Source organism: Trachemys scripta, chromosome 1 (genome assembly GCF_013100865.1).
Source record: "Trachemys scripta elegans isolate TJP31775 chromosome 1, CAS_Tse_1.0, whole genome shotgun sequence".
Classification (NCBI taxonomy): Eukaryota; Metazoa; Chordata; order Testudines; family Emydidae; genus Trachemys; species Trachemys scripta.
The window spans coordinates 46,852,232-46,877,144 of NC_048298.1; the positions used below are offsets into that span (position 1 = coordinate 46,852,232).

The 24,913-nt window shown below is 40.3% G+C and overlaps 1 protein-coding gene across 3 annotated transcripts in view; it reads right to left on the reverse strand.

Moving 5' to 3' along the window:
- MDFIC (MyoD family inhibitor domain containing) overlaps positions 1-24,913 on the reverse strand; it is a 107,060-nt gene that overhangs the window by 31,388 nt on the left and 50,759 nt on the right. Inside the window, exon 5 of one of the 3 annotated variants that reach the window (XM_034769034.1) lies at positions 3,619-7,234. The exons of 1 other annotated variant lie outside the window; for it this stretch is intronic. In XM_034769034.1, coding sequence (XP_034624925.1) covers positions 6,987-7,234 — 248 coding nt within the window. In that variant the 3' untranslated portion in view covers positions 3,619-6,986. Of the gene's footprint in view, positions 1-3,618; positions 7,235-24,084; positions 24,796-24,913 lie in introns of those variants that run through there. One more of the 3 variants, XM_034769059.1, reaches the window with a different exon arrangement.

Below are 24,913 nucleotides of genomic sequence, written 5' to 3' on the forward strand. Positions count from 1 at the left end.
TGGGGTCCGAGTGGGAGGTAGGGTGACCAGACAGCAAGTTTGAAAAATTGGGACAGGAGGTGGGGGGTAATAAGAGACTATATAAGGAAAAAGATCCAAAAATCGGGACTGTTCCTATAAAATCGGGACATCTGGTCACCCTAGTGGGAGGTCTCCAACACAGGACGAAGTGCAGCCTCCATGCGGAGTGCCCTCAAGAGGATATCCTGCTCCTTTTGGGGTCTAGGGCAAATTTTTTGCAGATTCAGCACTTGTCCTTTCTATGGGACTCCCCCAAGCACTTCAAACAGCTGTCGTGGGGGTCACTAATAGGCATCAGCCTGTTACATGACGAGCGTGGTTTGAAGCTGGGGGAACAGGGCATGCCCCGCTCGGGGGCGAAGTCCCAGCAGGGACTCTAACTACCAAACTAACCTGACACTTAATGGCTAACTAAGTACCTACAAACTATATACAAAGAAGATAGACAATGGGCTGTAAAGAACTGGTAACGCGCTCACAATGCAAGACGAGGCGCTCTGTCCAACCATCACAGGCAGTAATAAGGAACTGAGAGGGCATAGGGCCAGCGGTGCCTACTATACTAGCGCATGGACTCAAGGGGATGCCACAGCTGATTCTATGGATACTGCTAAGGCAAAAATCTCGGACGACTGTGAACGTGGGCATGCACACACCTAGAATGGAATCGACATGAGCAAGCACTCGAAGAATAGTGATATTTGCTAGCATATATAGGCCATCTTAGGTCTAGACTTTTCAAACATTTAAGCATGTATGCAACACCATTGATATCAAGGGGCAGAGCCTCAAGTGTATAAACTGTCATAGTTCCAGTGCTATAACAATTTACTCCAGCTGTTCCCAGAAGTCTATGCAGGATGATGACCTAAGTTTACTTAATAATAACGATCCTATCTTCTGCAATGTACCTACACTAGGTATGTAACTTAGGTATACTGTCTGTTTAGTGCACATAAAGTAGCTTTTTAGTTAGGTGCAACTCAAGGATGAAGTAGCTGAGGAAGGCTGCATTGCTGGTTGAAAAAAAAATTGTAATAGTATTTGGCTGCTGACTACACACTTCAGAGGGTCATATAAAAAAAGATGCCCAATTATCCTGGACTATTATCATAATGAAATCAGTGAATGCATTCCAGAATAAAAATAAATAAGATGCTACATGTGTATTAAAGGTTATAGAAAAATATTGTGTACTATTTTGTATTTCAGTAAAGCGCTAATTAATTTTAGACTGTACTGTAATGCATAAGCACAAGGGGGCAAAATTAGTTTGCTTGCAGATAATTTAAAAACAAAGGTAATCCTCATACTAAAAAGTTAACCCATATACAGGCTCTGATCCTGTAATCAAATCCTACATCTGCCCCTATCTTGCAGAGTGAAGATGGTACTTCTCTCAAACTGTGGTGGAAATAGTTCACCATGGCAAAGGCTGATAAGGGAGGAAAGACCATTCTCTCAGCTAGTCAGTGCCAAAATCACTGTCAAAGATTTGGTGAATGCTCATGACAAAGCTCCTAGATGAATGGGTAGATCTCTGTACAGATAGTCAACTTCATCTTCTAGAAAGCTGAGTGCTCGATACAGGAGAACTTTTATGGCTACTTTAAGGAAACTTTTCAATTTCCTAATGTCTAGATTGGGCCAAAATCATCCTGCTACCTTTGGAATTGGAAAGTATTTGCAGCATACAAATACCAGAAGGCTTAGTTAGGAGGGGAGAAAGGTTAGTCTCTAACTAATGAATCCTCATTTTTTTTGTAGGGCCCCTCAGGTCACTATTTTATTGAGCCAAGCTGAACTCAGCTGCTCTGAAGAGTATTCCAAATACCTGCATCACTGTTGGTTCAGAGATAGAATTCTCTGATTTGCATTCTCTCACTCCTAACGAGAACACATGATGACAATTTTGACAGGGTTTTCCAAATGTCTAAAAAAGTTCTAAGAACAGGCAGAGAGCTCTTTGCCATCTTTGGGACTGAGAGGAGTGAGAAATTTCAGATTAACAGAAGTTTTGCAGAAAGTTGTAAGGTATCTGATAAGAGCTTGTAATGGATTTGCCTCAGTGTAACCATAGTGTTCATCTCCAAACACACACACACAGTCTCTCTCTCTATTGTTGTGAATATTATTTGGGCATCACATAATAAAATAGTTAGACCTACAATGAAAAAGCTTTTCCCTTTAGAAATGTATTCTTTTCTTAAAGGTGGCTATTCCCTTTGAGTTTAACTGTTCTTACTATAAATTACTAGTGTTAAAATACAGTTATTATGCACACTAAAGTTCCTAAATGTGGATCTCCTCTTGACTGAAGAAATTGTTCTCTAGAAATGTTATTGTTTATAGCCATCTACTATTATATATGAATAGCTGGAGTAAACCTCAAACAGCTGCTATTTGTAAAGATTTTTATTAGTGTTTTTATATGAACAATTATTTTCTACTAGAAATTTAGCTATTGTCCCAAAAGCAAAATTTCATTCAGTGCAACTAAAATATTAGTAACATTTGTTGGAGATACTTTAGAATTATTTTTGATTTTCTAAGGCCTCATGTATACAGGGGGTTGCATCACTTTTAAAAAAAATGATTTAGTAAAACCATTGTAAAAGGCCTTGTGGACACTCCTCTTTCAGGGTATGTCTACACTACCCACAGGATCGGCGGGTAGTGATCGATCTATTGGAGATCAATGTATCGCCTCTCGTCTAGATGTGATACATCGATCCCCAAACGCGCTCCCCATCGACTCCGGAACTCCACCAGGGCGAGAGGCGGAAGCGGAATCGACGGCCGTCGATCTTGTGCCGCGAGGACGCGAAGTAAGTCAATCCAAGTCGATCTAAGATGCGTCGACTTCAGCTACGCTATTCTCGTAGCTGAAGTTGCGTATCTTAGATGGATTTCCCCGCCCCAATGTAGACCAGGCCTCAGTTTGAGAGGCTTATTTAGCTTAACCCTGTTCCCATTCAATTTGAGCCAAACTGAAATAACCTTAGTTTAAACCACAGTAGGTGCCACACAGCCTTTTGCACTGCTTTAGTTAAATTGGTTTAAAAAAAAAAATCACACCTTAAATTAAAGTAACGTTACTTTCTTGTGTGGATGAACCCTAAGTTTTTGCAGTCTCATGAGTCCATTAATCTTACTCCCACTTAAATAATATTGTGAACCAACTACTCCATGTTTAGTGTAGCTTTTTCGTAATTTGAAAGGGATATGTCAGTGAATATATTAAAAATACAATAATTCATCCTTAGTGTTATTCCAGTGTAGTCAATGGAGTTACACCAGGGATAAATTTGTCCCACTAGTGTTTAACTTACATTTAAAATACATTTTGTGTATTCCATATTACGAAGTTCCAAGTTATTTCTTCAGAAATTTTAAAGTCTAAATCTGCTATGTTGTGCGAAGCTGTACATAGTTATATTGGTTCACTCACACTGTGGGTCACCCAAAGATTACAAGCTGTAGCAAAACTCTCGCATAAAGCAATGTCTGTATGCTGAGACTTTCACATGATGTTAAAATGCAAAACAGTAACAAGACAGTAACATAATAACAAAGTAGTCCAAAGTTTTAAAATAAAGTTCTTTTATTTCAAAATAGTGTTTTACAATTACACAGATCCAGTTAATATAAAATACAAATAGTAACTTACCAATTTGTAAAAAACAGGGCCAGTTTGCAGAACTCTAAACTATAAAACTGAAACACTGTGAATGTCCACCAGAAATTTTACAAACTTGACGAGTACTGATTTTTTATTTAAACTACATTTTCACATTGTCTACTTTTAGTTATGCTTGTTTTTATTACACAAGATGCTCATAAGATTGCCGACAGAGCGGACATAACAGAAGAGAATTTTAAGAATATAAATATAAAAAAGAAGTTCTTTAAACTACTCACTAATATTCTCTGCTGCAGAGATAAATATTACAAAAGTGCTAATATTTCTATGACAAAGAGTAGCAGAATAGATTTAAATGTTAAACAAATCACACAGTTAAAATTTTCAGAATTAAATCTGCAATAATCTGATGATAGTTCCAAGTCATTGGCAGGCTTTATATGTCCTATAACCTGCCAGTATTTCCACTTCCTAATATTTCACAAATCAAGTGGGCAAAAGAGAAATATTAAAATTAGGTATATATAAATATCCAGATTCTGATTATATATAAATTGGTTTTGGTTTAACAATATTGGAACTATACTCTTTAGAAAAAAGAATGAAATACGTGCATTTCCCACCTTTTTCTACTTTGAACCCAAAACATTTCCATTTGTTAAGTATCCTACAAGCAGTAACATTTGTGTGTATAACAATCTAAACAAGTAGTTTGTATAGAACATAATTGTTTGCCCATCTATAGCAGCCTGTGGTATAGTAATTTATTTTCAAGAGCAATACTAAACAATTCTTAAAATTCAATATTTACTAAAAGCTTAATAATGCAGATGTTCAGTTTTCCAGAAACCTATAAACTAAAATGTGACTGCTCTGGCACAAGGAGAAGACACAGGAAACGCTTTTCCCCGATTCACAAGCGCATTCAAAACAAGGGACAGCCATAGCTTATTTGCTTCTGCTTAGCAACACAGGGGCTGGGACAGCTAGCACAGTCTTCAGTGGTACGTGGTCCCAGAGAACATTTCCCCAACACCTCTGTGGTGACATCCACCAGCGTTGTGCTGGGGGAAGCACTATCTACACTTTCCCAACGTGCAGCAAGTCCCACTGCTCACTGTGATGCCCCCAGTTTCCCCAGAGGCATTATATCTTATAAAGGCAAAATGCCTCCAGGCACTGCCCCTCAGCCAGCATGCCTCTTCCCCCGTCCCAGTGTAGTTCAGACTCTAAGGAGTTATTAATGAGCCCCATGGGCCTGATTCTGAGCTCTGTGATTTTATCAATTTAACTATGTAGTTTTTTTACTACAGTGTCCATTACCATAATATCTGAGCACTTTCTTAATGAAGTTACACCACTGGAAAATGCTGACAGTGGAGAAACACCTGGTTCACCTTAATGTGAGATCAGAATCTGGATCTATCTATGTAGCAAAAACAGATGGGAATAGCTACTGTAGTAACTGTCAAAAATGTATAAAGATACCTGCTGAATAAATCTGCATTGAACTGGAATATACCACAATCCTGGAGAGGTCAAGGCAGAAGGAAACGCCTCCCTAGTTCAACGGAATTGTGATGGATACAGCTATTTTAAGGTTATCATTTTCAGTGAGAACTCACAGTAGTAAGCACTACTAGTCAGTGTTTGCAGAACCAGGCCCTAGGTAAGAACAATGTGTTGACAGTGAATTTCACATTTCCATGCTCTTTCAGTTTGTCACATTTACATACATTGAATTCTTTACAGTGGAAAGAACTGTTTTAGGGTCAATTCACTTTAAGGAAATGTGATATTACCCATCAAGGACTGTTGTAGTGAGACCTAAATCAACTAGGACCAACAAACTACAAACAGGAAATATGGAGCAAAGTTAAATATGTGAGATCAAGGCGTACAGGTAGTTTACATAACAGAACAAATGAGGCAGAGGTATTGAGGGGAGAAACTAGCAGATGCTAAGGTAAATTGGCACCATTATTTCCCAACATCTGGAAATTGTGTAATCACTAGCTAAATTGGGCCAGAGTCTGTTCTCAATTATACTGAGAAAATCTAGTTTTACATGGTGTAATTAAGAGAAAAAATTGGCCCATTGAATCCTATGTGTTTTTAAAAGACATTACTATAGTTCCTTCAGTTTTAAAGAGACACAATCAGCTTAAAAGTAACTATTTGAAAATTCTTTACATACTGTTTATAAGTAACACTTAAAAGAACCAATATTTGAGAATAAGATATTTCATAAGTTTACTTTCTGCACTTGATAGTACTTCCTGTCTAGTTGGTTTCACTATTTCCTCTGACTGTCCATTCCCTCTATTTGTGAGGGTCTTTCCTACAGCAGAGGAAAGGGGTGGGGGGGGGGGAAGGGGGAGAAAATTAAATTAGGAAATGTAGTTGTAAATCCATAAAAACTGGTAGGTTTAGAATCTGAAGTTATTTTTGATGATATTCCTTTAAATAACTAGAGTGATTTTGACTATCTAGTCCAACTAAGAAATGGTATGTTTCATGTTTACCTAGGCTTTCAAAACCTTGTTCTAAAACTGATCACTTCAAATAACTAACACTGAAGGAAAATACAGGTTCCATATAAAAAGTTTCTTCTGGTTTGGAAGACAGTTCGTGAAATCCTGGCCCTTTTTAAGTCAATGACAAAACTCTCATTGACTTAATATGCCTGGATTTCACCTATTACCAGTATTCACCATTATAAGCACAGGGAATCTCTCTCAAACCAATGGAATACTCCAAAAGAGAAGAAACATTTCAATGTGACCACTGCATCAAGACCAATTGTAGATTCCCACTGCATATTTTAAATTTACTTTAAAATATAACAGGCCAAGGTTACTTCAAACCATAAAAGGTTGAAATAAAGACATTTTGCTTTCAAGAACTCCTGCAAAAGTGTGTTAGGTATGGAAAGCTATTCAAGCATTTAAGCATTAAAGTAGGTGAGGGGGAAAATATTTAGGCTACTTTGCAGTCTTTTTTCTGGCCAAAACCTTTACTCAAATTGCTATTTTAACCAAGAAAGGCCTATTGTATCAGGCCTTTAAGTTGATTGCAGTCAACTGTCCCATTTGCAAAGCCAAAAGAGGGTTGGAAAGTAACTAGAATTTCACATACTAAACCATACAACATTTGTTAGAGTACAGATTTTTTGTTTTCTCTAAAGATTCTTTAAACATAGCAAGTTAACAGTGCAAATACTAGGCTGCTGTGTGAGACTCTTACCTTATTTTTCTTCAAAAGTATTTTAAAAAGCTCTCCAGTTTTTAAACAGAGTAATAAAAAAAGAGAGACAAATATTTCATGTTGGGAAACAAATCCCACAGCATTCCATACAGATTTCCAAGCAGTCTGATGATTCGCAACAAGTGTCCATTATGCCACAATCCATGTCACATGGGCAGTTACAATCATCCCCCATTTCGTCCCCACAGCAACAACAGCAGGCCTCCGATGTACAGATGCCACAGGAAGCTTGTCCCAGAACAATATTACAGAGGGTGAGAAACTCACAAAACAAGCAAGCCAGGATACAGTGAACACAGCAATCTTCGTAAGTACCAGTTTTGTAATGTGCCGCATTTAAAGAAAAAAAGGGGGGGAAAAAAAAGGACAAATCAGTATTACATTTTATGTGCAAATATGTCACATAATAATTACTGGCACTGCTTTACAATCGGCAAAGCTTCCTTTCCCCTGCAACATGAAGTTCAAATTTTGTGTCCTCCTCTTCAGGGTCACAACACAGCCAGCTTAAATCTTGGATCTCATCTTGTATGTCCCCCTCCATTAGTCAATTATGCTAGCCTCGATGCCAGACTTCATGTCCTTTCTCTACTCTTGATTTCACATTACCCTCTGCATATCTCTATCATCTCCTCATTCAAATTGGTCTTCAAACTCACTTCTTCCATGACACCCATAAATTACCAGATAATGAAAGAAATATCAAGTTATCTAAAGTGACTGCTTCCTTTTGGTCTACCTTTGCATCTGTCTTCTAGACTGTACACTCACCATATTTTATATCTGTGCCCTATATGGTACCAACCACAGAGCTGTTATATGAACATATTAGTTTCTTGTTGCAGGATCAGTTTGTGTGGCAAAGGTACAATACAATTTCTGTACTGTTTACTTTTATTGTTCATACTATATTAGGAAACTTTTTTACTTGTAATTTATAGTTGTGTGACTAAAGGACAGGAGAACTGGTGCTGAGGGGAGGAATGGAATAAGAACCATACCTCAACCCACATTTCAAGTCAAATCAAACCCAACAATTATGAGAGTCACCTTCATGAGACATAATTCATAAGAGACACAAAATCTCAAGAGACAAAGACAAAAACAGAACACTGAGACTTTATGAATTGAGAGTTGGTCACAGCTACCTATAATTTATGCATAAATTATGTGCTTGATTGTTTTGTTGATATTTATGGAAAAAAGTAGTTATAGCAAAGGAGATGCCACCACAGCATGAGGATTTTGCTTTCTTTGTGATATCAGGCTAATCTCAAAAACAGCCATATCAACATGCCATACATACATCTACATTTTCAACAATGAAGAAAAAAAATGTGTTCTGATCTCACATTTTAAATTATTCCTCTGCACAATTCTCTTATTAGTCTTAGATTTAATTATTTTTTAAAGCTAACTGGAAATTAGAACTAAACCTGAACTGAAATATCCTGCTGTCATGGGCACTGGTAAGTCACACATGGTAAATGAGAAAGTTCACTCGAGTAGTACCCCACAGATTATCAGTTGGAGAGATGGCACCCAAACAGTGAATACATGTAATCACATCAAATAATTGTCATTGATATTTTGTTCTAATTCTATGATAAAGGATGGGGAAACACACAAAGATTGGAAGAATAGCAAAACATTGAGCAATGAGAAGAAAATTATAGTATTGAGGCATACATTTATCAGATTTTCATCAAAATCAATTCAAAGGAAACCCAGTTACATACAGTATGTTCTGAAATGCTCAGCAGAACCCCCTCCCCAGATATAGCTGCATATATCATGCACACAAGTTTAATTTTGTGTTCAGCAACAGATACTATTTGGGGAGGAGCATATTTAATTTGTGAGAAACAGGAATACTTAAAACAGAAATGAAAATTTTAAAGTTGCAAGACTTTTAAAGCAAAAGGTCACTATAGGGTAACATCTTTAAAGCAGTGGAATAGTTGTTGTAAGAAATGAATGGTTCACTTGGACATCAAACAAATCTGATCAGAGTGGGTAATCAGTTTTGAAAATTAGACAGATTAAAATCTAAATTAGATTAACAATATTTATAACTCAATGGATAAAATATAGCCCTAGTGTTTTTTCTATTGGTAAACTTATAAGTTAGTTTGTCCTTTCAAAAACATTTGATGCCAAACTGTTTAGCTATTTATAAACAGTTATTGCAAGGTGATTTTCAAGCTAACCTACAAAGGTAACCAGAGGAAATAGTGATGATAACAGAGTGCTCAAGAATACAGTTAAAATTTTAGATGCTCGCTTATAGGCCATGTCACATTTTAAAAGGCTTTGTGGAAAAACTTGACCAGACTATATCTGTGAAGTCAAAATGTGGTATAATAAATGAGCTTACTAACTTCTTTATAGTAAGCAGCATCCAAACTGATGTACTAAATTTGGAAGAAATCTTAAGTTAGTGTACGTACTAAAGATCTACACTGTAAGTAAAGGTGTGATTGTACGCACATCCACGCTATCTTTAATTTAGCACAACTCAGCAACCTGAGTACATACCCAGAGTTCCTGGTGGGCTTGTACTGGCACAGCTAACCCATGCCAAAGCGCATATTGCAATCACATCTTCATTTGTAGCATAGATATACCCTGAGTGATTGTGATCAAGCAAGACTTATGGGTCTTTACATACATTTAATAGCGGAGAAATTAAAATTATAAACGTGTATTTTTGAAATCAAAGGCCAATTAGAAATTTTGGTAGGAAACAGCAAAGTTGCAGTTCTCATGTTTAAAAAATAAATGAATTGAGGTGATTTTTATTGAGCCAGTTGACACAGGAAAGTGTTGACAAGAGGATTATCAGTTGCAGTAGGGAAGAACATTGTCATCTGCGGACATAAATATCTTAGGTTAGGTGCAGTACTTAAGCCAACAAATTAATTTATATAAATAATGAATAGAGGTGGCCCAGAATAAACCCTCAAGATGCAATAAAGCCAGAGAGCGAGCGAGAAAAAGAAAACAACTTTCTCAGAAATTCCTTATCATTGTGTAGGAAGGGGAACTGGAAGAGGCAAATGCTGATACGCTTCAACGGGTTTTTTTTTGGTTTTTTTGTTTTTAAACAGTGCTTATGTCTGTTAAAGTGGCTTCTTTAGATGAAAAAAAACCCTATACCTATTTAAGTGACCTTCATCCAAAACTCAGCAGATATGTGAAATGAAGTTGGGAAATATTAGCTGAGTGAAGATGACTAAAGCCACACTGACGGTGATTAATTAGCTTGTTGTCATGGAGATGATGTTAGATTTGTTCAGGTACAATTTCCTCTCTGATTTTTGATGTAAAGGAACTAGAGGTAGAAGACAACAGTCACAGGAGTCTAAAGAGTGTCCACATTTGAGGAACTGGAGTTATTTTTACTATTCTCTACTCTCAAGACAGGCAGATAGACAGAGGTTAATAATGAAAGAAAATTGGTGTGTAGAACACAGAATTTGTTAACACAGCATCAACAAAATCAAAATCTAATGATTTTGAGTAGACTGCAGGACATTTCACAACTGTGACACAGAGAGATAAAGGCCAAAATAAAGAAACACATACACTAATCTTCATCACTGCCTCCTTTTCCCGCGATGTGTAAATCAGAGACAGAAGCAGATGGACACATTCAGGATATAGCACTACTTTGATATACTGGCTTTTAAAGCAAGAGGCAAAACTCACCAGAGTCTACTTTTCAATTCTCAGTGTAGTGAAAGACATTCCGTGGAACCTGCAAAGCTTTCCATTATGTAGATATTTACTGAAGCAAACCAATTGCGTTGGTCTAAATAAAGCTACTTCACTCTTGGCTAATTATCAAAGGCCAAAGCTATCCATGTATGCTCAATTACACAAAGAAATGATGCACTATTAATTTTGGCTGATGGTTCTATTATGGGTGTCACTATGGATGTTTTTTCTTTCATCTCTTCTTCACAAGAGTAAAGCAGAAACTTATGCACATACTGTTTATTCTGATTTAAGCTGCCTTGATAGCAAACTCACACATTCTCCACTCAGAAGATATTTTGTTTCCTATGAGGTTTATTTAGCCTACATAGACTTCAGAGAATGAAAAGAAAAAAGGCATAACATCTGTGTTACTTACTTTATCCTTTCAGTGAACAGTGACTCATCTGTATGATGAACAAAAATTTTGGGCCATGTTTCAAGGGCAAAGTTGAAACATTAATGAAACTTTTTTCCACCTGTGCTACTGATTTTAAATCTGGACTCTGAACAGCTGTTGGACTAGAAGATTATACAATATGTTGTGATGGGCAAGTTATCATCACCACATCCACCTAACCTCAGATTTTTGGTGACTCTCAGTAGTTTCTCCAAAATCTCTATACTTCGATTGGTGCCAAAGGTACTACAGACCTGGAGGTTATGTTGAACAGAACACACTAGTAAGAGCAGGGTTCCAGTTGTATGAATTTAGATGGAATATATGGACCAAAGGTATTAACATAACCAAGTCACTGTCCAACGTTAAACAACTTTAAACAAGGTTCAGGATTTGGTATACAGAGACCTCAACCTGCTTAGTACCATGGCAAGCACACGATTAGAAATCCTTTCAACCTTTTATGAAAGATACAAGGAAAAGCAGTTAAAGCATTTGAAATGTAAAGCATTGAATAAGGTTTTCATTTTAGCAACTGCCTTTGCTTCCTTTCCCTTCAGCTGGGGAGCATTTTTAGAAGGGAAAATCCTCTTATTTGTCAGTCTCTTAGATGGCATTAAAGATAACTGTCCTTTTGGGGAAAAGAGAAGTTTGTAGGGATAGTTTGTAGCGAGCTGTTGTTAAAGTTTGATCTGTTTCGTAGAAGACAAAAGAAGACAAACGCTGCTTGCAAAAGGAGAGAGAAAAAAATGCAAAGCTAGAAATGCAGCTTCTGTCTTTGGTGTTGTGCAACCTCACTATTGGAAAAAAGAGAAGAATCAGAAAGACAAGTGTCACATCCAAAGTGATATCTGGGATTCAGTCAAAGCCATTGGAGGCAGTGATGTTGCCTGGCTCCCCACTCTCTGGCCCAGTCTGGTCAGGACAATTTTCAGGATCAGAATGACAAAGGTTTGGGGCCCCAGAGACAGTGGAGTAGCAGCCATGATGGTGAAGCTCATTCCAATAGCCACATTTTTCCACCAAATCTCTTTCTTTAAGGACCCACAATTTTGATTCACTGATGTGACTCCCACACTGTTCTTGTTTACCAGGCATGATCTTAACACAGTCCTTCAGTTATATCAGTAGGACTTTTTGTTGGGACTAATTCGGTCTGTCTCGCTTTTGTACTTTTCCCATCAACATTTGTTGTTATAGGTTATTGTGACATCTTATGAACTTACATTCACTTCTTACAGCTGAGCTCATAATTAGGCTAAATTTGTAGGCACAATTATTGCAACATCCCATCTAAGCATGTCATAAAGACAGTATTTCTTAGCTTCTTTAAAATGGAGACTGTCAGAGAAGTACAGGAGACATTTCATGTTGTATTTTCTAATGGCAATAAGAAACCTTGAGTTTATGAGCATGTGCAACAGATCAACATGCTGCAGAAACCACACACATGCCCGGCTGTGGTACTAGCAGACGTATCCTAGTTTTTCATCTCCAAAACTATAAGTATCTCTCTGTCACTTGGCCTAAATGAATTCTCTCTTAGCGGATGGTAGAGGGTCCCTTATCTTTTTTGTAAGCCAGTCACTTAAAGGCAACAGGACACATACCACTAGTATACTACACAGGATTCAGTCAAAAAGGTAATTTCAAGTTTTTCAATACCCCTTTGCAGACAGTTGTGTTCCTACTCCTTTCATAAGATTCTGAAATACTTTTTCCCAGGCTCCAAAACCAAGTCCTTATAGTTTACTTAACTAGAACATCTTGGATAAGCACAAATATTTGTGATGATAGTGCTTGTATGAAAGATTGTTTCCAATGGAGTTTATTTCCACTTACATAAAAAACATAGCAGGTGCTACAGATGAGTCAGAAGTGGAACACATTAAGCCAACTATCTGGAACATGAGTTTCATTTTACATTCCCAAAGATGAGCAAAGATTATGGAAAAAGAATAAAGTCAGCAACCTGGAGGTGGAGGGTGTCTTTTTGCAACTTTTTAAACACCTATTCTTTTCTGTTGCAGAGACAGTCTTCTTCTTTATACTGTAATACAAAGTAGGGCTGCTGGACCTAAAACTGTCTCCTGATAATCCACAGAAGCTGAAGGTTTGAACTAAAGCCACTATTCACCTCAGTGACATGCTAACTTCAAAAATCTATTTCTTTGTGCAGAAAAACTCTCCCTTCATTCATCAATTTTTAAAAATCGGACGTTTCCTAGAGTAGGCTGGAGAAATTGGGGCCCGCACTGTCACAATAGCATTATTTAGTTCTTCATCTCCCAGTTTCCCATCCCACATACCAGTGCCACTTCCCCATAAACCAAGATATATTTGCCTTAAAGTTAATGGTGAAGCACTTTTGGTAAACAATTTTCCTCTATTTTTGATCAGGGTAGAACTTGCTCTATAACAGACTGTGTCAAAGTGCTGGGCAACAGCAACTATACAGCACTTTGATCACTGTATCACCAGTTAAATCGCCTATAGTAAGCTGGGCAGGCAAAGATAGATTGGAATGGTCTGGAGAGAGTTAAAGTGCTTAAATTATCCCATTAGCCCAGGGAGTAGAAGAAGAAACAGAAAAGAAGTAGAAAGAGAGAGGGAGGGGCAGGCAAGCTTTGAGAGCCAGGGCCAAGACAGATCTCAGAGGGAGAGATTTCCCTCTCCTCTCTTCTCCTCGGGCTAAAGGGCTGAGAAATCATATACTATTCTATATAACGTGCTGCACAACATTGTAAAGTTGGGGGGGGGGAGGAATCATAAATACTACATATGCTGTTTACTAGCGGAGAGTCTCTAAGTGCACAGAGGAAGACAAGAGCGAAGAGAGAGCCCTGTTACATAGACCTTTTCTCTTTCTCTTTCCACCCCACAAATTGAAAACAATTTCTAATTTCTCAACATCCTTTTTTAAAAGTGTGGACACCAGAACTGGACAAAGAATTTCAGTAATGATCTCATTAATGTGATATACAGAAGAAACACCACCTCCTTCCTCTTACTCAATAATACCCTGATCATACATCCTAGACTTGCATTTACTCTCTTTGCCTCTACACTGGACTGGGGGCTCATGTTCTGTTGGTTACGCACTACAACCCTTAAGCCCTTTTCAGAATCACTATTTGCCAAGATACTGTCCCCATCCTGTAAGTGTGACCTACATTCATTGTTCCTATATGTATGAACTTGCTTCTGGCTATATTAAAACTTACATTACTCAAATCAGCCCAGTTCACAACGTGATCCAGATTGCTCTATGGAAGTGACCTGTCCTTACCATTATTTACTACTTCATCAATGTTACTGTTTCTCACAAACTAGCAATGATTTTGTGTTTTCCTCCATATCATTGAAAAGAATATTGAAGAACATTGGGCCATCCAGTGGGATGCCACAACAAACACTGCTGCTGGACAACAATTCCTCATTTACAGTTATTTTGAGACATATCAGTTAGTCATGCGCTCCATTGATTTTGAATAGTGCTGTTTTCGTAATCAGATTATTGTGTAGTACAAAGTCTTACAGAAGACTAAGAATGATGTAGTTCCTTTTATGAATCAAACTTGTAATCTTATCAAAACACAATATCAAGTTCAACCAGACCTATTTCCTTAAAGCCATGTCAATTGGCATTAATTATTATACCATTCTTTAATTCTTTACTAATTGCATCCGGAATCAACCTTTCCATGATTTTGCCTGGGATCAACGTTAGGCTAACCAGCCTGAAGTTACCCAGATCATTCCATTGAGCTTTTGTTAACTATTAGCACACTAGTAACCTTTTTTCCCTCAGTCCTCTGGAACATCCCCCTGTATTTTAAGATTTCTTGGACAGGGTTCTAAAAACTCCTGGTCAGTGTCAGAGCAAATAGGCAATAAATACCACAAGCTAGTCAAGGTTCTGCAGCTCAGACACTGCATATGCACAAAGTTACTTTCGGTAGATTTGGCAAGAGAAGGTTAACATTTAAATGTTGTACCCAACCAATACATATTTTGTAGTAGCTTAATTTGCTTATAAATGATACTTCAGGCAAAACCCATACAGGTTTTAAGCGCCGTAATCTGTTTAACAGCTATTTCCTTGAGAGATTTAAGGCCCAAATGGCTTCTTCCTCCCTCCCTCCCAATTATAATATTTATGCTCATTTAGTCTGGGAACAGAAACAACAACTAATAGCTTGAATTTTCTAGAGTTAAAATTTTCACAGCAAACTATTCTAAAGCAAGCCATAGTGTTAAAAAAAATTGTAAAATGTTGCTGAAAACTTTTGAAAAACTAATGCATTTGAGGAAATCATGATCTCCTTATGGAACCTGTGTAATCAAAAGAAAGTCCTAATTTGTGGAGAACATTATTCATGGGAAATTATTCACGAACTTCTATCATTCTTTCAGATGAGGATGTAGAAGACTTTCTTCAAAGCTCATCAACACTTCATAACTTGATTGAAAGTGTGTACTGCTAAATGGCAAAGATCCAAGCTAGGTTTGGACCTGGCAGTCTTAATTTCTTACTGTTTATTTTTGCTAAATGAGAGGTTCACCCCTCACAATTCAGGGAGCAAAAGACCTAAAAATGAACAAAACTCTCCCAGGGCTCGCGCAAAAATTATATTTAACAGCAAACTTTGGTTTAAAAACAACTCTTTCTCAATTTGAAATGTATTTTCTGAAAACAAATGGTCCCTTTCTTTATCAATATTTCTTTTAAGAAAGTGTTCAGTATCTTAGCAGTTGCATACATGCAGCACATTGCTGCAATTGAATGATAACTCCTTAAAAAAAAAAAGGCACTTTAGCTACATACAAACAGCAAGGATCTAAGTTAGGGTAAAGCCTTGCAGCCTAAACTTAACTTTCCGTAACCAAAGTTTGCCAAATCGTTCCTCATTTTTAGTTATATATTTTAATGTCGTCATTTTGTTTTTAAAGGTCACAATAATTATTATAAATAGTAGTATTAGCACAACATTTTTCATCTTCCTTATACACATTAACAATTACTCAGTATCCAAGTTAAATATTAAAGTTTGAAACAAGCATTTTTTCAGGTTAGCTTCCCTTCTGCTATCTCCACCCACTTCTTTTATTTAAACTGGGTAGATCTGTATAACAAATAGATTTTAAGAGATCCATTACATGACCATCTAAACGGCACAAGATCAGCCAAAGTTAAATTGCAACACGTAAAGAAAACACACACATGCAGGCTGATCTTTTTTTCTTTTGTAATACTTGACACTAACCTGTCACAGACTGACCCAATAAGCTTTCATATCAGGCAGGCAGGTCATATATGATAAAAGGTTTTCATGTCTGTAATGGTAAATAAGCTCACTTACAGAATGCTGACCTTGGTCAGCTTTTTAGCTAACTATATTCACAGAGTTCAGACAACTCAAAACAAATCTCCCAAGCACTCTGCTGTCTCGCAGCAAGAATCAAAAAGGGCAAAACCGCAATCAAAGTGGCAGTTGAGGTCCTCAGCAGGGGTTTGCTCAAGGCCCATACAGAGAGATGAACAGAAGTCTCAGCAGGTGTTACAGGTCTCATGCAGATAGGAGGAGCAGACCTGGGGAAAGCCAAGGATGAACACTGAGCACTGTCAGAAGAGACAGGCCACAACCAAAGCAGCACAGCAGTCTGAGACAAACAAGAGACAAGCTGAAGAGAAGCCAGCTGAGCAAAAGTAAAATAACGATGATAATAATAATTAAATTAAATAGAGATATGGTATACATTTACAGAGCAGTGTGCAAGAGCTGACAGCATAAACCCTGTTATCTATGTGAACAACCCCCTCTGCAGCTGCTCTCCACACCACCTTGAAAATATTCAATATTCCTAAGCAAAATACTGAACTACAAATTTTAAAAATACGAACGGGCCACATACACAGCAGTTTTCCCTAGTTTGGAGGAAAAAAACATAAAAAATGCAAAACATGAGAAGACATGATAGTATCAGCCTTTTAAAAACTGACAAAAGTCATTTCTCTTCTTCGGGAAAATTAAAAAGCTACCTGAAACAATCAGGCATATAACCTTGCACAACAAAAGAAAGCTTTCATGAGGGCCCATAATATGAGCTCTTGAAACACATAATCTGATAAGGAAGATGATCCAATTTTTAAATATTGTCAGTTTAAATTAGATAAGGATACCTCAGAATCTGCAGTATTACCTCCCTCTGTCTATCATACCAAACACTATGAATACTACCAATAATTAGAGCTACCAAAGCTACTGCAATCCATAGGCCCTGATCTGTAATAGGTTAGTCTGACAGCCAGCTGCCCTAGCAATGGCTCCAGAATTTTCCTTTGTCATAGAATATCAGGGTTGGAAGGGACCTCAGGAGGTCATTTAGTCGACCCCCCTCTCAAAGCAGGACCAATTCCCAGACAGATTTTTGCCCCAAATCCCTAAATGGCCCCCTCAAGGATTGAACTCACAACCCTGGGTTTAGCAGGCCAATGAGCTATACCCGCCCCCCCTACCTTGTTCTAGAATCTAGAGAGAGTCCTGCCGGGTTGTATACAGCATGCCTCTCCCTCCTGTGTATCCTTTCTCCTCCCTTTGGCATTCTGTCATGAGGGGAGTTCCAGTGTCCACACCACTTGTTGGTCCACCCCACATTGCATGCCCCTATAGATCACTTCCTAATGGACTGTGGCTCTTCTGTTTGGGTCACAGTCACAGGCTCCGCAGTATCAGTGTAAACAATGTCCCCTGCTTCAGGGCCTCTCTTGGGTCCCAGGTCAAAAGGTATGTGTTAGAGTTACCACCTTTGAAATGCCAAAAACCATCCTCCCGCCATCCCCCACCCCCCACAAGGCAAGCCTGCCGCAACCTAACCACAAGACAACTCCGCAACCCCCGCCCTCAACAGCCAGTTATAGTATCTACAGAGAGAACACATCTAGATAAGACTGATAATTCCATTTTTTATTTTTACACTGTGATTCTATTTATCCAAGCTGCTTTGTTTGTGTGCATCGTCATTGAGATTATTTTTCCCAAACTGCAGCGAGTCTATATTTTAACTATACACTTGAATGTGAACGTTCTGGAACTTTATACATAAAAAAAATCCATTGAATCTATTTCTTGAATTTGTATTTACCATTTCATTTTGCCATTTCCAGCAATTTCTTATTTTTAACGGCAGCATCGTAGAATTCCACACAGGAATAGCAGAGGTTGCATCTAATGCAAAGCTCACTTTTAACCACTTCAACACTGAGGTGATTCCGCTCATCAGTCCAAAGGTTTGGTAGTGGGCACACAGCTGCTGTATTTTTAACAGTTTTGATTTGTCATCACTTAAACTGAGGAAGTGGGAACACTGCAGCATCTGTAGCTGGATACTAACTTTTAACATTAGATATCCCAGTGTACTGTGTTGATAATGCAAATCTTTAGACCCAGGTAAAAATAAAAACCTGGCAGATTAAATTATTTTTCTGGCAACTGGCAAATCCATATAAAAAAAGCCAGTCTGGTCAAATACCAGCCAGGTGGTAACCCTAGTATGTGGTGGTGAGAGAGAATATGGATCACAGTTTCCAGAGTGGCCATGCCAATGCTGTAGTCACTATTTCCACAGCTCTAGGCATTAGCCTCACTGCCTGGTGAAGTCTTTAACACCATCCCCCTGTCCCTCGGCTACCAATGCCCTTTTAAAAACCGTTCCTCCACCTGCTGAGGGGCAAGCCTCCCTGACCTAGTACTGCTCCCCATGCCTCGCTCTGATTTAGCATAATGTCTGTATACCCCTTCATACACTCTTCCACTCAGTTCTGGATTCGCCAGGTGGACTTGTATTGACAGGCCACCACATCCTGTGAAAAGAAGTCTGCATTTTTATTCTCTTTGCCAACTCCACGTAGCACTTCAAAGCAGTATGTTTGCAGAGATGTATACCACCGTAGGATTTCTGAGTTGTGGTTATTCATAGACTGTTGCCATTGTAGGGGTGTATGATCAGCCACCAACCAGAATGGGTGACCCCACAGGCACACCTACAATCCACTTTAGCGCAAGGGCCTCCTTCTCCATCACTGAATAGGCAACTTCCTGCTAAGATAAAGGATAGGATGTTCCACCTTTTTCCCCACTTCTTGTGACAGTATGGCTCCAAGGGCAACGTCAGATGTATTTGCAAAATGCAAGGTTTTGAGAACTTAGGGTGAAACCAAACTAGTTCCTGGGTCAGTCATTTTAATACCTGGAAGGCTCTGCCACATGCTTCAGTCCAGCAGATTTTTCTTGGTGGGGTAATCTTCCTTGGAGATTGTTAAGAGGGCATAAACTGTGGCAAAGTGGGAGATGAACTACCTATGGTATTCCACTAGCCTCAGGAAGCGACATACCTGTTTCTTTCTAGAAGGGATTGGTCATTCTGATAAAACCTTCACCTTTCCCAATGGGAGTAACCACCTCCCACCTTCACCACCAATGGGAGTAAATCACTCTCTGCCCACAATATATCCCAGGAAGCTTACTTTATGGTTGGCCAATTGACATTTAGTAGAGTTGGCTGTCAGTCTGGCTTCCTGGAATGCCTGTAAGATAATTGTGAGGTGCTTCCTGTGATCATTCCAGGTCTTGCTATAAATGGGTCTCTTCCCATTGTGTCCAGACTCTCCACTTTCTTCCTCCAGGGCCTTCCTGGGCCCCGCTTCTATCAATTCCCCAAAACTGCCAGTCCTGCCTAATTATAACAGGGTAGGCTAGGTTCGTGGTCACCCCCACACGGGCCATGTCTGTGTGGTTCTGAATTGTTAACTGCACCCACCTTGTGGGGTATGAGGCATATATCCCCCAGGATGCACAGTGGAAACATGGCACCTAATTGCTCTCCCTTGATGCCAGCCTGGTATCCTCTTGATCATCATCTGATTACACTCTGAGTCTATTAAGCCTTGGACCTGATCCCATTAACTTGCACTGGGACCACCAATTTTTCTGTTCTCTTCTTACGGGCGCTGAATTCAGACCCACCCATATTTGCAATCCATATTTGGGAAAACCTGTCAGAAACTGCCTAGCTGCCCACACACAAAGCAGTTACCTGAGAGTGGAAGGGTCTTGGCTGCTTGTGCTCTCAGATTCAACAGTGTTCCTGTGAAGGAGCCTCTTACCAGGCTGGAATCTCCTTCCTGACTTATCTCTCCATGAGCATTAACTCCTGAAGGTGCTCTGCTCAGCTGGCCTTCCTCCCCTTGGATAGGGAGGTTTCTCACACACCACCCCTCCTTGCCCTTCCTCCAGTCACCTGAGTTGCTTGTGGCTGGCTGAGTACCCCTCCCTGCAGTGTTTCTTGGACAGGCCCAGTGGTCAGCATATAGCTCTTGGTCAGTGTCACTGCTTCTCACAGTCTCCGATCAGTGTCTGGATACCCATTCCTATACTCTGGGCAGGAAAACCGAGAGGAACTGTTCTAACATGATCTTCTCAGCCACCTGTACTCCCATTCTTTCATCAGACCGGAGCCACTACTAGCAGTGTTCCTTTAAAGCCTGGGCTACCACCGTGGGTCAAGCTCCACCCAAAAATTTCTCTGGCTGCAACTCTCCTATAACATCACTACTGTAACTATGACAATTGCTTCCATTGAAAAGCAATAGAAAATATTTTTAGTTATTGTCAGTATAATAAATGTCTTGCCCTCCTATCTATTCAATTTCTTTCCCTTCACTCCTCTGCACATAGTTCTCTGCTGCCTGGTCTCCTGACATCCCCCTACATATCATTTCTTGCTACTTGGTTCTCTTCTCCCTTGCTCCCCTGTACATGCTGCTCAGCTCTCTGTTCTTCTTCACCACCTATTCCCTGGCAATGATGCAGCTGGGCGGTAATTCCAATCTCTCCTGGACACTGTTCCTTCCAAGTCTACTCAGTGAATACTGATGTCTCCTTTACCTATGTAGCAAAAGGCCTCTAGAGGCACTGGCTATACTCCCACCTAGTTACTCATTTCCAGTTGTTTATACAGGCCTCAAGGTGTGTGTTTGCAAAGAGGAGCCTATCCACATGTAATAGTACACCCCTACCCCAATATAATGCTGTCCTCAGGAGCCAAAAAATCTTACCGTTATAGGTGAAACCATGTTATATTGAACTTGCTTTGATCCGCCGGAGTGCACAGCCCCCCTGGAGCGCAGCTTTACCGCGTTATATCTGAATTAGTGTTATATCGGATTGCGTTATATCGGGGTAGAGGTGTAGCTGAAAACAATTAAGAGAGTCAGCACTCCCAAACAAGAGTTCTGCACAGCTCAATCTGGGAATACCGGCATAAAGAAATACAATGTTAAATACAGTACTATTCATCCACAAAAAGATTAGCAGAGGACCATACAGAATGGGCTACCATGGTTGCAAACCTCCAGTAATGGAGATGCTACTTAAGAAGAAGAAATACAATGCTGCCACCAATCTGCATAAAAGACTAATTCTTTGAATCAACATAAGAAAATTTAACAGAGAAGTTAACATTTTTAGTTCCAATGTGGCTATTTCAATTAGTAAAAGCAAGTGTGTATTCATGTATTTGAAAAAATGAGTCAACCCAGCATGCAATGGTCACCACTGTAACATACCACCTAATCATCACCTTCTTCAGCTAGGTAAGTTACTATATTTCCAACAAAAAAGCTTGAGTTCTGAGCTGTAGCTCAAAAATTACTTTTTCAAGAGAGACGAGATATTGTCTTACCCTTTGAGAGTTTCTGTTGTGTTTGCAGTGGATGGTATGGAGTAGAGCAAGGTTTCTTCAGGGACAGCATGGATTAATAATGGATGCAAAGTAAGTACAGGAATAGTGAGTACATCTATACCCTTGTCTGGATGTGAAAGTATTTCTAAATTGCGTATTCTACTAAGCTGTCCCAAAGATACATTATCTAATTCTTTAAAATAGCAGAATTTAAAGGTTTCTACTACTGCTACTGAACTGCATGGTCACATTGTGTTGAACAGGCTGAACAGCAACTCCTAAAATCACCAGGCCAGATTCTGGCCTGTTGCAGTATCAGTGCATTCAGTGCTGAAATAGTTAGTGAAAAGGGATACGAGATTGTAGTGAGTCGGTGTGGCTCCCTGCCGCCCCAGAGGGGGAAGAGCCCATCCGGAAGCCGGAGTGGGCGGAGCTAGAGAGCTCTGAGCCCGCCCCTCGGGGGTCAGACGGTGACCCGGAAGTACAAAGGCTCGCCCTCAGAACTCAGTCAGGCCCCAGCCGCCAGAGAGACCAGACGTCTCCAGCCTAGCTCGGGGCTGGGAAACCTCCGCTGCCCGGGGCGGCCGCCAGGAGCTGCCGGGCCTGCCCTGCGCCCGCTACCCGGAGGAGCTGCCAGACTTGCCGAACGATCCCTGGCCTGACGAACCCAGCCAACACAAGCCCCCAGGTAGGCCCCGAGGGGGAGTGTGGAAGTAGCCCGGGGGCAGCCGACCCCAGTCTGGCTGCAGCACTGCCAGAGTCAATGTCAGTGTGTTGCGGCCAGGATCCCCACTGACAGCAGCGGGCCTTCTGCCGCTGCTAGGGCCCCGGGCTGGGACGCAGTGGAATGGGAGGGCCTGCGTCCCCCCTGCCACCCAACCTGTGGGTGGCAGTCTCCCCCTCTCCCAGGCCTTTTGAGGCTTGAGCCTACTATTGTTGCTCAGCCCTGACTGAGGGTCTGAGCTCCTGACTCAGCGTTTGTTATCCCGCCCTGACCTAGGGCCTGGGCTTAAATACTTTGTTTTACTGTTGCTCAGCCCTGACTGAGGGTCTGAGCTTCTGACTCAGCGTTTGTTGCCCCGCCCTGAGCAGGGCGAGGCTTACCGTGTTCTTCTAGCTACAGCAAGAGCTGCCGAGGGAGACCCACGGCCGGACAAGTTTCCCCAGCGCACTGGTGTGTAGTGAGCCAGTGTGGCTCCCCGCCGCCCCGGAGATGGTCGAGCCCCGGCAAACTCTTGTACAGAGATGTTTTCCCCTTTGCTGGTAGCAGGGCAGGATCTCAATTTAGCGCTTCAGAGAGCGCCAGCAGCAGTGTCAAACTTCTGTATGAGAAGATGTGGTCTGCTGGGTGGAGTAAAGTGTGGGAAGGTGTTGGCTTTAGCTTTCTACTGCATATACTGAGGTCTGGAGCACATGCTAGCAGGTGCTGCATGCTGCTTCTTTTCCAGTGATCAGTGAAGCATGCCCTGTAGTGTACACCTCCATCCCCTTCTTCCCTGACTGATGGACCTTGTTCTGGTCAATATGGGTCTTCACCCTCCCGTGCTGCTCCAAAGCACCATCATGTAAGTGTAAGGTTTTGTCCATAGATATTAGATTTGGTAGTGAACTGATGGACCACCTGGCATGAACAGATTAATGTACTCTAAAATACATATTCAGCACATCACAGACCTGGTAGCCCAGCTATAAATGGGGTCTTACCTTTATATAAAAAGAATTCTTAAATAACATGGAGTGAAGGGAGAGTTTATCGCACCACCCAATTTCTTTCATCCTGTTGGTATGGCAGTATGGAATTTTACAAGGCTCAATCTATTGCCTAGTGATTTCTGTAAAACGATACTTTCCCCTTCCCCATGGCCCACCCCAATACCTTATGATTTAAAATCTCCACTTAACTCCTACAAGAGAAACCCTGTCTCCATTTCCCTTCCTCTTTGGAAGTTGTACACCTTGTGAAAACTATTACTGTACTTTCATTAAAAACTCATTTTCTATCATTATTATTATTTAAATTATCTGTGCATTCTTCCCAGTCCATGGTTCATTTGGATTTTTATCTTCCTAAAGCTCACTGGAGCCTCTTCCTCTACTCTTGGGTTCCCTGGGCTCGTCTCTCTGACTTGTTTTTACTCCCTTTCAACGAACTCCAACCCTGATCCCTTTTTGAGCTTCCTCTATTTATCCTTGCTAATGTGATATTCCCCCCGCACACACACACACACACACACCAGCCCTTCTCCTTCTTAATAAGCCATATCTGTCCTCTTCCCCCTGCTATTTCCACTCCTGCACATTATACCACTCCTGTGCCATCCCTGTCACTCATGCACACACACTTTCTGCAGGCTGAGTAACTACAATTGATTAAACTAACATTTTCTGTACTAGTGGTGTTGGCAAAGCCACCTCTGGTAGATACTTTTAGTGATATGATACATTCTGATGCTGCAAGGGCACATTTGACCATGGGTTCTAATGAGTTTGACTGCAACACCCACTCCATGTTCACAGTGATCTTGTTTGCTTTTTCCATGCCAGAAAAAGGTGTCATGCATCTTGCAGAGACAGCCTGTGTCAGCTAGTCTGATTTCAGAGAAAGCAGCTATGTTGATTCCAAGCTTCTCCAGCTCTCTGTCAATGACAGCATAATTTTCAAGGGTCAATGACCTCCTCTAGATTGTCTGACATGCCCGTGCACATTGTCCTCACATTCCAACAAGCAAGTTTGAAGAAGGCATCCATTGAACCTTCTGCCTAGGCAGAAATAAAAAAAAATAAGACTAATACTTGCCTTGGAACCAGAGCCCTCCTCTCAACAGTACTGACTAGGCCCAAGACTTTTGGAAGGCAGCACAGTTGCAGGAAATGCCAGAGAGCAGGGCTGAGTTGCAGTACCAGCCTCTTGATGTTTTCTCCATAGGGAATTTGGTTCAGGCTTTGTTCAACCAAGAACTAGCTGCAAGACAGCAGCACCAGATGGACATTTGTGGACATTGTTTGTGGACGTTGTTTTTCAATCCAGTAGATAGCTGGCAAACCCCCACCCATCGCCAAGCACTCAAACACATGGCAGG